Consider the following 18,274-nt stretch of genomic DNA (forward strand, 5'->3'; position numbering starts at 1 on the left):
GGTGATTACAAAACTTTTTGTGGCAGGAACAATTGAGGGAATTTAATACATATGTCTTTATTAAAGTATAAATTGTCCAAGAGCTTGTGGTGGTGAAGAGATGCCACATGAATTACAAGTCAGCACCAGTTGTTGCACAATTTGTGTTGCTTCACTGTAAGTCCCACAAAAATGGTAGTTTGCCCTCAACTTCATCATGAGTTTCAAGAAATTGCTACTTTTGCTAATCAATTGCCAACTAAGCTCATCACAAGAAGTTGGGGTTTCTACTAAACAGTGAAATTAGCTTTAGTCAGAATGCTTGACACTCGTTTACCAAAGCGAATCTTCTGTGGTGAGTTTGAGTATGGAGTGGGGTGCACTCTCATGATAGTCAAAGGAAGCACTACAAGGACAATCTGAAGTCTCCCAAGTCATGGGAGAAACTTACCCATGATCAATACACTTGTGCAACCAAATAAAAAGGTGCAGCCTCCTTCGAAAGCAAGCATATATCAGAGAAAAAAATGCAAGGAGAGGAAATTCTGAACTAGCAACTTGTCCAAAACTCAATCATCTGCAGTATCCTGTCCAATTTGCAGCAGGACGTTCCAGGCCCAGGTCAGCCTCAGTAGTCACCAATGTACCACCAGAAGCCTTAGATTATGGACATGATTATCTTTGCCTCGGAAGACGAACAGACAGAGGTAGCTTTTCATGGTCCTGCAAACCACTGAATCTCTCTGGTCCAGTAAAAGAGCAATTTAACCAGTCAAGTCTTATTCTTACAGGTAGCAAATTGTTGTTTAAGTTCTACTTAAGTTCACATTTATAATTTTTAAATTGTTTTCTCACTTTTCCTTTCTTTCTTTTCTGACTCCCTCTTAATCCAGCCTACCATTCGCTCTATTTCTCTTTCTGAATCTGATTTAACTCCAATTCACCCTGTTTCCTTCTCTGCTATTCCTCTGTATCTATCTCAATCCTTAAGTCAGATTGACTCAAGAGATAGGCTGGCTGCCCACGGTTCTGCAAGTGTTCGGATGCCCTGTCACCTTGGCCTCAGTTACCAGCTCACATTTCCAACAACTTGCCCATCAGGGCATTACATTTCAGAGCTGATGAGTGAGGGAAAAAGTCGAACCAGACATGCCATCAGATCCCCTGCTCCAGCAAAATCTGGTCCATTATTTTAATTGCTAACTATGCTCAGAGAAATGGCTGTTGAGTGTTTAATTAAGGTTGTGCCACTTGGATGATGAAATGAAAAGTAAAAAACTTCATTCAATTCTCAACCAAATTGTTTAGTTTGCAGCTGAGGATTATTACCAACACCACTGCTTATATGGGCATGGTCATGTGACTGTGATTTGTCACTAAACGCCATGACTGGTATAATGAGGTAATAACATGGCAGATCAGAACGTTGTGTCATTGCATTGAATACTTACTTTTTCAACTGCTATTAGTAACCAGCATTTAAGAATTCTTGAAAAATGGTTAATACAATTTAAGCACCGTTTAGTAAACATAATGAAATCTGATGGATATGCACTGTCACTATATCTTTTCTGGTTAGGGACTTTCCCTCTTAAAAGAGTGCAATTGAAATATGGATCAGATTTCTGATGGAAATAGAAACTAATGTTCCCTCTGATTGTCCGTTTGCCATGTGTGGCTAGTTTGTTGCACCATGTAGTCCCTTTAAAGTGCTGCATGGCCACACATGTGCACATCTTAAAGGCAACATTGCTGGTGCTTGGTCTGTTTGTTTGCTCCATGATACATTCTCAATTGAAGCAGTCCATGTCCAAATGCAGCAAGACCTTGTCAATAACCAGGCTTGAGCGACAAGTTACAAGTAACATTCGCGCCACACAAGTGTCAGGCAATGTCATATCCAACAAGAGAGAATCTAACCATCACCCCTTGACATTCAATGGCATCACCATCATTGAACCTTCCATTATCAACATCCTGGGGGTTACCCTTGACCAGAAACTGAACTGGACCAGCGATATAAAAACTGTGCTACAAGAGCAGGTCAGAGGCTTGGAATCCTGCAGTGTGGAACTCACCTCCTGACTCCCCAAAGGCTGTCTACTATCTACAAAGCACAAGTCAGGAATGTGATGGAATACTCCTCACTTGCCTGGATGACTGGAGCTTCCAAAACACTCAAGAAGCTTGACACCATCCAGGACAAAGCAGCCTGCTTGATTGGTACCCCATCCACAAGCATTCACTCCCTCCACCACTGATGCAGCAGTATGTACCATCTACAAGATGCACTGCAGAAACTCGCCAAGGGTCCTTTGACAGCACCTTCAAAGCCCATGACTACTATCATCTAGAAGGACAAGGGCAGCAAACACGTGGAGCTGCAGCTGGAGACACTGTGGAGCATCTGCAAAGCTGAGATCTTCATGGATAACACATACTGTGAGGCGGTCACACTGCAGATTAAGAGTGCACAGGCAGAATGGGAATGGGTGACTGCCAGATAGATTGAAAGCACTAGGCAGGTAGTGTATGAGTCCCCTGGTCCATCTTCCTCTCTAACAGATTTTCCATTTTGGATACTCCTGGGGGAGATGGTTTCTCAGGCAAATGCAGCAAGAACCAAGCCTGTGGCTCAGTTGCACGGGGTGGTGGGGGGCAAGGAGAAAAAAGTATGGGGGAGCAATAGCGATAAGAGATTCTATCATAAGCAGAACAGAAAGATGTTTCTGCGGCCGCAGACATGACTCCAGGATGGTATTTTGACTCTCTGGTGCCAGGGTTAAGGATGTCACTGAACAGCTGCAGGACATTCTGGAGGGGTAGAGTTCAGCTAGAGGTCATGATTTGTATTGGTACCAACGACATAAGTATAAAGAGGGATGAGGCCCTGAAAGCAGAATATAGGGAGCTAGGAAATAAATTAAAAAGCAGGACCTCAAACGTTGTAATCTCAGGATTACTCCTCATAAGACAACCTGCTCATTCCAGGTATCAATCTAGTAAGCCTCCTCTAAACCACTTCCATGCATTTTACATCCTTCCTTAAATAAGGAGACCAAAAGTGCTCCTCTATTGATCTATCTTCTAGCTTAATATCTCAGTTCACATCAGCTAGCTCAGCTTTCATGCCCACATAGTTGCCTTTAGTAAATTTAAAATACTAGTCTTAGATCAGTCCTCTCTTTCAAACTGGATATAAAATTTAATCATATTGTTGTCGCTGCTACCTAGGGGTGTCTTTACTCTGAGTTCATTAATTAATCCTGTCATGTTAACAATATAAAATCTAATATAACCTGCTCTCTGGTTCCAGAATGCGCTGCTCTCAAAAAAACTCTCTCGAAAACATTCTATGAACTCCGCATCCAGGCTACTACTGCCAATCTGATTTTTCCAGTTTATGTGTAGATTAAAATTGCCCATGATTATTGCTGTCCCTTTATCACAAGCACCCAACATTTATTCTTGCATAAAAGCAAAATGCTGAGGATGCTGGAAATCTGAAATAAAAACAGAAAATGCTGGAAAAACTCAGCAGGTCTAGCAGCATCTGTGGAGAAACAGAGTTAACGTTTCGAGTCCTTATGACCCTTCTTCAGAGGTTATTCTTCTGTACCTTGTCCTACATTGTGGTTACTGTTAGAGGACCTGTAGACCACTCTTACTAGTGACTTCTTTCCTCTACTATTCCTCATCCCCACCCAAACCCATTCAACATCATAATCTCCTGAACCAAGGTCATCTCTAGCTATTGCAAAAGTGCGCTTTTGATTATCGGTGCTACCCCTCCATCTTTACCTAGCTTCCCATTCTCCTTGAATGCTGTATAGTCCTCAATATCCAGAAAGGGCTGAATGTGCTGTGGGTGCGTGGAGTCACCCGAACTTTAAATCACCTTTACCTTCAAACACCACACCAATGCAATTATATGCAAAAGATGTCCCAATTTTATTCAATTATATTAAATACATAAAATTCTATTGTCATATATTATTCATAAACACAGAAGTTTAATAACTAACAATGTGATGTAACATTTCCCATAAAAATAAAGATCATCATGCGACTAAAGTGCTTTGCATAAAAAAACTGTACAAAGTCCTCAAATGAAGTGTTCATCTTGCAGAAATCACTGACCAGCAGGATCAAAGTCCTCCTTAATACATTCTCAAAGTCACTAATAAATAAATTGTTCTCTTTTGTCCCTTCCTCGTCCGAGGAGAATATAAACAAATCACCGGGACTTACTGGTTAGTGTACTGTAGGTGCCCAGGAGCTTGTCCCAGTGGGTAAAGTAAGGGGCATAGTTGGTTTTAAACTTCATGTGATGTAGATCGTGGTGAGGAGCCCCCCCGTAAAGGCCGAAAGGCACCAGCCTGTGTGTCGACCAGGGGAAGTCGTAGCCCGAGTGGTCCTCCACCGAGAGCCAGACGTTGCAGATGAAGAACAGCAGCTTGGTGAAGGGGTGGCAGCGCAGGATGGCCGGGTTCACGGCGGCGAAGAAGCCCAGGGAGAGGGTTTCCCATGCTCCCGAGTGCTCGGTGGTCAGGGCGAATGTGGCCGTGTACTTGTGATGAACTTTGTGGAAGGTCCGGTAGAGCCAAGGCACCTTGTGATGGAGCAGGTGCCACACGAAGTACTGGAAGTCGAAGAGAAGCAGGCAGGCGACAATGTCCAGCAGGGCCCGGGGGAGCTCGGGGGCTGAGTCCGGGAAGAGGACGGGTCGCCAGTACCAGTTGGCCACCGTCAAGGGGAAGATGTAGATCAGGTGGTTGTACAGGGTCCGCCCCACGCAGCATGCCATTATTCTCAGGCTCGGGTTGTTCTGGACCTGGATCTTGTGCTTCTTTAGGAAAGAGACCCGGGTCGCCAGTAAGTCCAGGGCGATGAAAGGCAGGCAGAAAAACAAGTAGACTCCAAAGGAGAAGATGATTGGGAAGAAAGGTGACTTCATCCAATCTTGCTTGCTCCGCACCAGGTCCCAGGCAGGTTGTAAGAAGAGACCAGCCTTCAGCGGCGAGCTGCTGTGTGCAGCGGTCAGTCCAGCACTGCAGTTCATCCTGGTGAATGGTGTGTGTATACTTTGTACTGCCTTGTGAAAAGAGCTCATTTATAAACCCTCAGATCAGGCCACCTCCCCTCCGCCCCCCTTCGAGGAGCGTGGAACTTTAACTTTCAGTTACGTCACATACGGACAAACGTATAGGGAAAGATATTGAGCTGAACGCAAGTAGCAAAGCTCCAAACAGAAAATAAAAGACTGAATAACTTCCCAACGTGACTATATTTAATTGTCAAGTGCAGTATAGATTCGATTTCCTTTTCATTAATGAAGTGTTCATCTTGCAGAGATCACTGACCAGCAGGATCAAAGTCCTCCTTAATACATTCCCAAAGTCACTAATAAATAAATTGTTCTCTTTTGTCCCTTCCTCGTCAGAGGAGAATATAAACAAATCACCGGAACTTACTGGTTAGGGTACTGTACGTGCCCAGGAGCACCTACTGGGTATTGACCGACTATCGAATGTTTTAGGATTGAACTAAACCGGAAAGTTTTGTCCCCAGCGTCGGATAATCGCCGCCCTGAGCATCGAGTCAGACAGACAGAATTAAGACCCCCTTCCCCTCCCCTCCCAATCAGATCACAACCATCAAATCTTAAAACAGTTAACTATGTCGCATCATTCAAGGCTCAGTGAAGTGATCACACTATTCCGCCCCAGTCTAGTGAAGAGGCAATGCCAGATTGCTGCATCTTCAATAAATTCCCCTCCAGTGTAAAAGCGCTCTGAGCTCTGAAGAAGGGTCATACAGACTCGAAACGTTAACTCTGTTTTTCTCCCCACAGATGGAGTCAGACCTGCTGAGTTTTTCCAGCATTTTCTATCCACCCCCCCCCCCCCACCCCGCCATCCCCGCCACAGCGTACCGCAAGGCGCCTAAATTAAATGCTTAAAACTAGGAGTTTCCAAACAGATGAACTGTTTTGGCGTGCAGCCCCAAGCTTGAACTTTAAGATGGGAATGTATGAAGGCGGATTTTTTGTTTGTTTTATTACTTGAGCACCAAGCTCCATGTGCTTAGACTTGGGGGGGAAACTGCATTCACCCTCGTGCTTTTCCTGATACTATCATTTGTCCGGCTAGGAACAAACAAAGGGATCAAATTAAAACTCCACCAACCCAGAAGGGAAAAAAAACAGTTGGGATCAGTAGTCTTATTTCCTAGTTTTTAGTATTTTTTTCTTTCTGGGAAGGGAAATAAAACAGTAAAGAAGTGAATCTATGTCAAAGGAAAACATAAATACAATAAACGGATGGCTTTGCAACTATTTTATCTTTTCGTTCCTTCATCGTTGCTGGGTCAAAATCCAGAAGCTCTATACGTAACAGCACAATGGGAGTACCTTCATCGCAAGCAGGTCACGAAGATGTTAACCACCATCACCTATTCAAGGACATGGGGAACGAATGAACTCTTCTTATACTGTATATTCTGTGTAATCCTTTTTAACTAGGGATAGGCAATAAATGCACATATCGCAAAAATGAATTTGAGAAAAAGCCCCATCTAGTGGAGCTTTATCTACATTTATAATCTGTTCCACTGTCACCTGTGAACTCCCTTCACACAGGGAGCTTTGAAAGACACTGGCTGCTTATACTTTTTTTAATTGTGAGGAATTTCCTGCTTTTCACTTGTTTAACTCCTGACTGAAGCTTAATTCTTCTGATAGCAAAGTGTGAAGGATTCTCAAAATTCCCACATTTTTCATATCACAACAAGGATATGACTTTTCGACTTTTATGGCAGAGGAACCAACTGCTGAGTTAAGTGTAGAACCCTGCAGACAGGTGGCAGCCCAAGAAGACCTGGGACTGGACATGCCCAGTCTCGTTGAGTGCAGTGTGGATTGTTGTCTGTAACCAGATGACGAGAAGAGACAAAATACGCATTCTTCCCTTTAAAACAATCAACCCAGAGAAAGACTTCATCTTACACGAAACTAAAACCCATCAAAACCTTGCATAACTAATCGCTACTAACTACTAAGGCAGGAAAACAGCAATCATGCAATTATGTGAACCCATCAATACTCCACATATACAATGGTTTTCAGTTCAAGACTAGTTACAGGGGCAGGAAGACAACGATAAACATCATGCGAGCCCATTAAAAACAACGAGCCAACAATCACCTGAAGAATTGCAAATCAGACAAAACACTAACCTTGATTTTGTTTTAGATAAGAAATTAGAAAAAACAGTATAACTGGACCACCAGTTATGAAGATGAAGCTGACACAGGAGGGTGAGCAGGTTTTGGAGCGGTTGAAGCAGAGTTTAAGCAGGGAGAGGTAGCGGAGCCAAGCGGAGGGAGGAGATCTGGAGGTTTGCAGGCCTGCAGGCTACATCACAGCGAGGGGCATGGGGTGGCAGGCTCAACCGAAGACAAGGCCGCAACCACAGCCCTCCACGAAGATCGACCACCCACAACCGTGTCCTCCACTCAACTGAAGAACCTTCGCAGATTCCACAGACCAGGACCACGTGGGGACGGCAGGCCCCAGAGGACACATAGAGCTTACCCCAAAACTGCAACCAGCTTACCTGGCTGGGTTTCGAACTGTCAAGGAATCCTGGTTGGTGAGCATGATCCCTGACCTCTCCTAGTTCAATTTAGTTAGGTTTTGGGGGAGGGATAAGGGTAAGGGGATTAGTAGCATGATTTTCCCTCGTTATGCCGTGTGTTCCCCATTCTTAACTAAGTGTACTTTGTAGGTCTGTTTAATCTCAGTGTATTCCTAATGTTATAAATTCATTTGTGATTTCAATAAACCCAATATTTTCTTGCACCAAAACCAGTTGTTTGCTGCACTTTGTCACAACCCCCAAGTAAGTCCAAGGTCTAGAACCCAGGGAGTGGGAGCGATTTGGACCGCTCAGAAGTCAGAGGTGAAGCTGACACACACCGCCACCCCCTACAAGCGTGTTCTTATTTGATGCAAACATTTACCAAACATTAAATTGGGATGGATTGCTGAAAGGCCTCGTCTGATTGGAGTCATGGATTATAAAATTGTGGGGCAACCCCAGGCTATTGAAAAGTACTCTGTCCTTTTCAAGGACATTGATGGTTTCCTCTGCCTTCTGTTTGCTATAATTGCCTAAAGGGTTTCAATTGAAATAATGTTGCAGCATTTATTGAATGTTTAAGTGAATAAGAACAAAGAAACCTCCCATTCAGTAATCTGCCCGAGCAAACATTGCAAATGCCAGAAGTTTTCAATAAAAAGAGCGGAAAGACTGAAATTTACATTGACAGGGCGGGTGCGCTCCCGACCTCATCGGTCGTGAAATCACGCGAAATGACGTCGGGCAGGTGCCCCGGAGCCAACGCGCACTTGCTCAATATTTCGCTCGGCAGGCGTGTGTTAAAGTCGGAAGTGCCCGCCGACAATTAGGAGGGATCTAAAGCCATCGACAGTGCAATTGTCTGCTACTTTTCATCGCCTGTCCAACCTTACGGTTGGCGGACGGGCAAATCAGCCAGGCAGCCTTTATATTTTTCATGGAACCTCATCCAAGGACGGGATGAGGTTTCCATTATAAAATAAAAATAAAAATCTCCGGGCAGCATTTCTATTATCTGTATTTTCAGGTGCCTGATTGTGATGCTCAGGCATTTTTTCCTGCTTTTTAAAACTTTATCGGAACATTTTTGGGTCTGCAGCTCCATGCTCGCCCCTGCCTGCATTGACATCATCGCCCACCCTCCTCCCGACCCTGGCAGCGCTGAGCTTGTTAGCTTCATGCCGGCTGGCCGTTAATTGGCGCCTGTGGTTGGCATTCCATATCCCGGCCGATCCCGGACCCTTTGATCACACCCGCCCGCTGCGCTAAAAATTCAGGCCAGGGAATGCTGGAATTGCTCAGCAGGTCTGACAACATCTGTCGAGAGAGAAACTGAGTTACTATTTCAGACTGATGACCCTTTGTTGGAACTGACGTACATCGAGCCATAACAGGTTTTGAACCATTACAGGAAGGGCAAGAAGCCTGCAGGCCCCAGGTTTAGTGTTGCATCTCTTGAACGTCTTTTGGATGCCATGGAGGCCCACTGTGATGTCCTCTACCCTGGCTCCAGCTGCTTACTATCAAGATCAGCCATCATCTTATCAAATGGTGGAGCAAGCTCGAGGGTCTGAATGGCCTACTCCTGTTCCTTGTTCGTATGCTTGTAGGAAACAGGGGGAAGGGAGGATAGAGCAAAGTGAAAGTCTGTGATTGGATGGAAGGCAGGTTGTAATAAAATGACAAAAAGGACAATAGTACCAGGTGAAAAGAGAAGGTAATGGGGCAAGTAAAGCAACAACAGATGTATCCAGAGGAGGTCTAAATGTAAAAAGCAGAATTATCACCAACAGCTGCCAGTCAACCTAAAAAACTAATTGGGGCAGATTTACAATCTGAAGCTATTAAACTCAATGTTGAGCCTGAAAGGCAGTAAAGCACCTGCTTGAAAGATGATGTGCTTACATTGAACTCCGTTGGCCAAGGACAGAGAGGTCAGAGTGGGAGTTGGGCACTTTACTGTATCTGGACTCAACATTGCATTCAGAAATTTCAGATCATAAGCTCCGCCTCTTGCAGTTCTGATGAAGAGCCACCAACCTGAAACATTAGGCAGAATTTTCCATGCCAGCTAGTGTCAGGCATGTTTGGTGGCATGAGTAGATAATATGGCGAGAAGGTCAAAAATCAGTTTCATGTCATCATGAAGCCAGTTTGCAATCATGCACTCTTTCCGTCAATGGTGGGTTGCATTTCCCTCTGTCAGACATCACGACTCTCATTGTAATACTTCTGCATATCATTATAAGCCTAGCCCACTGCAATCATCCCCCCATGCTGGATTGATGTTTTTCACAACAGCACATATAAGGCGTGCACCTGGCGGGCTGCACTTCACACAGGGCTTCAAGGTTTGTTTACCTACCTTGCTTCAGTCAGCACTCGCAGTCATCAATGCCAGGCTTCACAGACAGCACCACATCACTTATAGGGGTCACATGGGAAGATCTGTACTTACTAGACCAGCCAAAAGGCTGCAAGGCTAGGGCTTGCTTGGGGAAAGGGAAGAAGTAGCCTCAGGCAGGGGAAGAAGTTGCAGGGTGAGGGCTATACTGGGGAAGGAGGGTATCCCAGGGTGTGTGTGGGGGCACATGCTGATCTGTGCAAGTGGCCTCAAGATGGTGAGGGCTGAGGAGGAGATGAGGCCGGATGGACATGTGAGGGTATGTGTGAGAGAATGGGTGGTGATGTCCCATGTGCTGGCAATGAGTGAGATGCCACTGAATGTGTGATGGGTTTGAGTGTGTGAGTTTAGAGTGATGAGATGGTTGCCATACCCTGGCAGCACAGATGAGATCATTCATCCTCTTTCTGCACTGGATGGCCAACCTCTTCTGTGTAGCATTGACACTGATCACCGCTGCCACTGCCTACCAAGCCGGAGAGGTAATGTTGCTGCCCCTCCTGTGGTGAAAGCTGGAGGAAAGGACATCACAGCGGGCCTCCATGGCATCCAAAAGACACTCAAGCACTGCATCACCAAACCCCTGGGCTGCAGTCTTCTTGCCTTTGGGGGGCATGTCTTCTTTACAGCAGTCCCGGGTTGGAAGCGCTGAGAGGTACGTGCATGGCTGTACTTTAAATGTGACAGGATGAAGTGGTGATTTGATGGTGTGGTGAATTGGAGCCCTTCCTGCCATCAAAATGGCATGTTTCCCAAAAATGCATAATTAATGCGATGTGTTTGGGATGATATGGTGTGAGAAGCCGCCATTGTGGCCAATGGGTAAAATGTCATTTTTACCACCCACTACCGCACTTACTGCAAATCTGGGACTATTCCCTTTAACTCCATTTCTCTCTCTCCAGAGATGCTTCTAGACCTGCTGAGCATTCTCTGCTTTTACTAAGGTAATTTACCTGCTTTATTCAGAACTTGTGTCACAGGGTCCCTTTAATTCAGTGCAGTGCAATTGACAAGTGATATGAAGCAGTGATGTGTAAAATGTTTTTGGGGCCAGCTCTTTTTGCAGAGCTGGGTTAGGGATGTTCACTGTTTTCACAGGATTGCAAGAAACCTGGTCATGGGTGTGGAGTGGAGGGCCGGCATGGGTGGATGATGAGTAATGGAGGGTGGGGTGATGGGGACGGTGGGGGGGTGGGGGGGGGGGGGGGGTGGTGGGGGGGGTGCTCCAGATAAATTTTCTGTATGAAAATGATTATTTTTCATTTTTTTTTTCCTGCATATTCTTGAGAAGGCAGGTGCAGAATTAAATGAAAGCTCTTTTTGCAATTCAGAAAAAACATAGAAAACCTGGATGGATCCTTACTCTTAAAATAATCATTACATTGTGATAAGTGAAGAGAAAATTCACATTCACCAATGTTGTTGGAAACGTTGACAAGACTTTTCATTTTAAATATATGTTACCTTTTTGCAAGTATATTTAACGTTGTAAGGACTATCATCTCTGCATTATTTATATCTGAGGTCAATGTAGTAACAAAATCAATCTGCTTTTCTCTTGTAAAATAAAAAGGATTGATCAAATATTATTAAAGGAGGTAATGACTATTAAAATATGACTTTGGGGGATTTCGGTATCAAGCTGCAAATGCTTTATGTAGTAGCTTTGTTTTACTTTCATGAGTCATCAAATGAATGCAAACAGGGAATTGAAAGTGACAAATACAGAACTTTCTGCACTGAGTTTTGGCATTCATGACTCTCGCTAGAGTAGGTAGGGAGAAACTGTTCCCTTTGGCAGCATGATCGAGGACCAGGGAACACTGATTTCAGCTGATTGGAAATAACCAAAGGCCACATGGGGAAGGACATTTTATGCAGCAAGTGCTTTGGATGAGGAATGCACTGCCTTAAATGTTGATGTGGGCAGATTCAATCAAGACTTTCAAAAGAGAGTTGGATAAATAACTGAAGAGAAAACAATTGCAGGGTTATGGAGAAAAGACAGGGAAGTGGGACTAGCCGACTTGATCTTGCAGAGAGCTGGCATGGACACGTTAACTGAACGGCCTCCATCGATCATATTACTACTCTCTGATGCTATGGTTCTATGAGTAAAAATAAATCCAACAACTATCAGTCGGTAGTAAGAGTCCTGCATGGTATGTTGCCTACCCAGTACAAGGGTGAGGGACATCTCTGACAGGCTTGAAAGGATATTGGCGAGGGAGGGGGAGGATCCAATTGTTGTGCTCCACGTCAGGACAAATAACATAGGTAAGACTAGGAAAGAGGACCTGTTTTGGGATTATCAGGAACTAGGAACTAAATTAAAGAACAGGTCCTCAAGGGTTATAATCTCCGGATTACTACCTGAGCCATGTACAAATTGGCATAGGGAGGCGGGAGTTAGGGAAGTAAACACGTGGCTAAAGGAGTGGTGCGGGAAAGAGGGGTTCCATTTCGTGGGGCACTGGCATCAGGAGGGATCTGTACCATTGGGACAGTCTCCACCTGAACCGATATGGGACAATGTTCTAGCAAAAAGGGTAAATAAGGTGGTCAACAGGAATTTAAACTAGAAAGCAGGGGGGAAGGGAAGGGTAAAACTCCAAGAAGTATGAATAATGGGAAACAAAGCAGCAGGTTAGCGTGTAGGGGGGTGGATTCAACTTCATGGAAAATTATGAAAAAACTGAAAAGAAAGGAGAGCCCAGGAGAGGCCAATAAAGTCTCCAGAACACAAAATAGGACAGAGTGTTTGGAAAGGGCTAGGAATCTAACTTCAAGCACATTGGATAAAGGGACGACAATGAGAAAGGGGACGGGAAATACAGGACTGAAGGTGTTGTATTGGAATGCACGCAGTATACGAAATAAGGTAAATGAACTTGTGGCGCAGATTGAAATTGGCAGGTATGATGTGGTGGGCATTATGGAGACATGGCTGCAAGGGCATCAGGACTGGGAGCTAAATATCCAAGGATATACATCCAATCGAAAAGATAGGCAGGTTGGCAGAGGGGGTGGCGTTGCTTTGTTAGTAAGAAATGAAATTAAATCGATAGGAAGAAATGATGTAGGGTCAGATGATGTAGAATCCGTGTGGGTAGAGTTGAGGAACCGCAAAGGTGAAAAATCCATAATGGGAGTTATGTAGAGGCCTCCGAATGGTAGTCAGGATGTGAGGCACAAGATACACTAGGAGATAAAAAAGGAGTGTAAGAAAGGCAAGGTTCCAGTGATCATGGGGGATTTCAGTATGCAGGTAGACTGGGAAAATCAGGTTGGTAGTGGATCCCAAGAAAAGGAATTTGTGAAATGTCTACAAGATGGCTTTTTGGAGCAGCTTGTGGTGGAGCCCACTAGGGAACAGGAAATTCTAGATTTATTGATGTGTAATGAGACAGATTTGATAAGGGAGCTTAAGGTGAAGGAACCCTAAAGAGGAAGTGACCATAATATGATAGAATTTAACCTGTAATTTGAGAGGAAAAAGCTGGAATCAGATGTAACAGTATTACAGTTGAATAAAGGCAACTACAGAGGCATGAGGGAGGAGTTGGCCAGAATTGACTGGGAGATGAGCCTAACAGGAAAGACAGTGGAACAGCAATGGCAGGAGTTTCTGGGAGTAATTTGGGAGACACAGCAAAAATTCATCCCGAGGAAGAAGAAGCATACTAAAGGGAGGACGAGGCAACCATGGGAAGCCAGGGACAGCGTAAAAGCTAAAGAGTAAACATATAATGCGGCGAAGAGCAGTGGGAAACCAAGGGATTGGGAAGCCTACAAAGACCAACAGAGGACAACTAAAAAAGAAATAAGGAGGGAGAAGATTAAATATGATGGTAAACTAGCCAGTAATATAAAAGAAGATTGCAAGAGTTTTTTTAGAAATATAAAGGGTAAGAGAAAGGCAAAAGTGAACATTGGGCCGCTGGAAAATGATGCTGGAGAAGTAGCAGTGGGGAACAAAGAAATGGTGGAAGAACTGAATAGGTACTTTGCGTCAGTCTTCACAGTGGAAGACACGAGTAACATCCCCAAAGTTCAAGAGAGTCAGGGGGCAGAGGTGAGTATGGTGGCCATTACCAAGGAGAAGGTGCTAGGAAAACTGAAAGGTCTAAAGGTGGATAAATCACCTGGACCAGATGGATTACACCCCAGTGTTCTGAAGGAGATAGCTGAAGAGATAGTGGAGGCGTTAGTGGCGATCTTTCAGGAATCACTGGAGTCAGGGAGGGTCCCAGAGGACTGGAAAATTGCTAATGTATCCCCCCTGTTTAAGAAGGGCGTGAGGCAAAAGACGGGAAATTATAGGCCGATTATCCTGAACTCGGTCGTTGGTAAGATATTAGCGTCCATTATTAAGGATGAGATTTCAGAATACTTGGAAGTGAATGGTAAAGGGCAAAGTCAGCATGGTTTCATCAAGGGGAGGTCATGCCTGACAAATCTGTTAGAATTCTTTGAGGAGGTAACGAGTAGGTTAGACAAAAGAGAGCCAATGGATGTTATCTACTTGGACTTCCAGAATGCCTTTGACAAGGTGCTGCACAGGAGGCTACTCAGTAAGATAAGAGCCCATGGTGTTAGAGGCAAGGTACTAGCATGGATAGAAGATTGGCTGTCTGGCAGGCGGCAGAGAGTGGGGATAAGGGAGTCCTTCTCAGGATGGCGGCCGGTGACTAGTGGAGTTCCGCAGGGGTCAGTGTTGGGACCACAACTTTTCACTTTATACATTGATGATCTAGATGAGGGAATTGAGGGCATCCTGGCTAAGTTTGCAAATGATACAAATAAAAGTGAAGGGACAGGTAGTATTGAGGAGGCAGGGAGGCTGCAGAAGGATTTGGACAGGTTATGAGATTGGGCAAAGAAGTGGCAGATGGAATACCACGTGGGCAAGTGTGAGGTCATGCACTGGTGGGAAGAATAGACTATTTTCTAAATGGGGAGAGAATTCAGAAATCTGGAGTGCAAAGGGACTTGGGAGTCCTAGTCCAGGATTCTCTTAAGGTTAACTTGCAGGTTGAGTCAGTAGTTAGGAAGGCAAATGCAATGTTGGCATTTATTTCGAGAGGACTAGAATTTAAAAGCAGGGATGTGCTGCTGAGGCTTTATAAGGCTCTGGTGAGATCACATTTAGAATATTGTGAACAATTTTGGGCCCCATATCTCAGGAAGGATGTTCTGGCCCTGGAGAGGGTCTAGAGGAGGTTCACGAGAATGATCCCAGGAATGAAAGGCTTAACATATGAGGAACATTTGAGGACTCTGGGTCTATACTCGATGGAGTTTAGAAGGATGAGGGGGGATCTGATTGAAACTTACAGAATACTGAAAGGCCTGGATAGAGTGGACGTGGGGAAGATGTTTCCATTAGTAGGAGAGAGTAGGACCTGTGGGCATAGCCTCAGAATAAAGGGAAGACCTTTTAGAACAGAGATGAGGAGAAACTTCTTTAGCCAGAGAGTGGTGAATCTATGGAATTCATTGCTATAGAAGGCTGTGGAGGCCAGGTCATTGAGTGTATTTAAGACTGAGATAGATAGGTTCTTAATTGGTAAGGGGATCAAAGGTTACGGGGAGAAGGTGGGAGAATGGGGTTGAGAAACTTATCAGCCATGATTGAATGGTGGAGCATCTCGATGGGCCGAATGGCCTAATTTCTGCTCCTATGTCTTATGGTCTTATGGTCTAATTGGTTTCCTCCACCTTCTGTGTGCTGTAATTGCCTAAAGGGTTTCATTGAATCGGTGTGGCAGCATTCATTGAAAGTTTAAGTGAATAAAAACAATGAAACCTTTAATTTAGTGACAATAATCTGCCTGAGTAAAAAGGGTGCAAGTGCCAGAAGTCTGCAATATAAAAAAGAAAATGCTGGAAATACTCAGCAGGTCTGACAACCTCTGTCGAGAGAGAAACCAGTTAATATTTCAGATTGATGACACTTTGTCAGAATCGAGAGTACATAGAGGCATAACAGGTTTTAAACCCAGCAGGGAACAGGCTGGGGGAGAGGATAGAACAAAATGACAGCCTGTGATCGGATGGAAGGCAGCTGTAATAAAATGACAAAAAGGACAATGGTGCAAGATGAAAATTTAACCATGCTGGGGGAAAAGCTTTTAGATAAAATCCAAGACAAAATTAACAGTCACTTGGACAAATGAGGATTAATTAAAGAAAGGCAGCATGGAAGTAAAATCATGTTTAACTAATTTGAATTTTGGGATGAGGTGAGAGAGAAGTTTTATGAGGGTAATGTGTTTCATGTGATGTACAAGGCCTTCCAAAAGATATTTGATAAATTGCCGCATATCAGGCTTGTCAGCAAGGTTAAAATGCATGAGGCAGGTTCCTCTGGTCGGCAAGTGGGGGCAGGGCCCATTCGCCAACCCAGGATGACATCAGGTGCAACTCCCGATGTCACCCCGCGTCATTTCCATTTTCAGGTCGGCAGGCCGCAGGAGAATCAGCTACGCGCCTGTCGACCTGTCAATGACCTACTGAGGCCATTGCAGAAGTAATTAACATCATTAATTGGCCTGCCCGTCCAACATTAAGGTTGGCGGGCAGGCTGGGAGCCCTAGAGGGCTTCAGGAAAAGCATGAAACCTCATCCACGGGCGGGATGAGGTTTCATGGGGGTATTTAAATTTTAATCACATCTTACAATAAAAGATGTGGACATGTCCCAACTCATGTGACAGTGTCACATGAGGGGACATGGCAGGGAAATTTTTTAATCCTCTTTATTTAAAGTTTTAAATTGGAGACAATCTCCCTGAGGCAGCGCTTAACCTCAGGGAAATCTGTGCGTTTTTTCACGTGCATGCACGAAAGAGCGCACTCCTGGCTGAGGGAACCCCCCCCACCCACCACCCACCACCCAGCCTGCACAGGGTGAGTGCTCCCGAGCGGAAATCACATTGGGCGGGCCTTAATTGGCTTGCCCATGTAAAATGGTGGCATGCCCCCCACGCCCGCACCCTCACATCCCCCACAACGAGGGAAAATTTTTCCCATGGAATAAAGGGATAGGGGCAGCATGGATACGAAGCTGGCTGCATGACAGGAAATAGAAAGTAATGGTAAATGGTTGTTTTTCAGACTGGAGAAAGGTATACAGTGGGGTTGCTTAGGGGTTGGTATCAGGGCTTTTCTTGATCTATATTAATATTCTGGCCTTGGGTGTATGGGACACAATTGCAAAATATGCAGATGGCTCCAAGTATTCTGAACTGTGAAAGGATAGTGATAGACTTGAAGGGGACGGGCTGGTGGAATGGACAGACATGTGGCTGATGATATTTAATGCAGAGAAGTGTGAAGAGATAGATTTTGGTAGGGAGACCAATGAGTGTCAATATAAACTAGAGCATACAATTCTAAAGGGCTGTGAGAACAGAGAAGCCTAGGGGTGTGTGGCACAAATCGTTGAAAGTGTTAGGGCAAGTTGAGAAATAAGATCTACAGGAGCTGGTCTTTGAAAATAGAGGCATAGAGTGCAAAATCAAGGCTGTGTCATGAACTTTTATAATAATCTAGTTTGGCTTCAAATAAAACATTTAGTTCAATTCTGCGCACTGTACTTTCAGAAGGATGTAACTACATTCGAGAGGGTGAAGGAAAGTTTGAAGAGAATCGTTTCAGTGGTGACGGATTCAGTTATGTGGATACATTGCAGAAGCTGGGATTATTCTCCTTTGAGAAGAGCAGTTTGAGTGGACGTTTGATGGAGATGTTCAAAATCATGAGGGGGCTGGGCAGAGTAGACAGAGAAAAACTGGTTCCCATTGCTGAAGGGTCAAAAAGCAATTTCAGGTGAATGGCAAAAGAGCCAATGGCAGCATGAGGAGAAACTTTCCTTTCAGCGAGTGGTTAGGATATGGAATGCACTGTCTGAAAGGGTTCTAGAAGGAGATACAATCAGGACTTTCAAAAGAGAATTGGATAAACACCTAAAGAAAGATAATCTGTTGGACTATGGGGAAAGGGTGGGTGAATGTGACCAATTGAGTTGACCTTGTCAAGAACAGCATGGACACAATGGGCTGAATAGCCTCCATCTGGGCCGTAACTATTCTATGGTATTCTATGAGGGGTTTTTTACATTACAGTTAACATTTCTGCTTTGTGCTCTAAATTGAAAGTGGGTGTTTTGCACAATTCACTGGTCAAGTTTTCCCTTTCAGATTCCACTAGCCTTGCCAAAAGAAACTGAATCAAGGAAGAGTTGT

General features: G+C 44.5%; 1 protein-coding gene across 1 annotated transcript; it reads right to left on the reverse strand.

Annotated features, from left to right (window-relative positions):
- Window positions 1-3,906: 3,906 nt before the first annotated feature.
- ch25h (cholesterol 25-hydroxylase) lies at window positions 3,907-5,054 on the reverse strand. Its single transcript, XM_041209885.1, has one exon. It carries the CDS (start codon window positions 5,039-5,041, stop codon window positions 4,217-4,219), a length of 825 nt encoding a protein of 274 aa, XP_041065819.1. The 5' UTR covers window positions 5,042-5,054; the 3' UTR covers window positions 3,907-4,216.
- Between the last annotated feature and the right edge of the window lie 13,220 nt (window positions 5,055-18,274).

Source organism: Carcharodon carcharias, chromosome 17 (genome assembly GCF_017639515.1).
Source record: "Carcharodon carcharias isolate sCarCar2 chromosome 17, sCarCar2.pri, whole genome shotgun sequence".
Taxonomy (NCBI): domain Eukaryota; kingdom Metazoa; phylum Chordata; class Chondrichthyes; order Lamniformes; family Lamnidae; genus Carcharodon; species Carcharodon carcharias.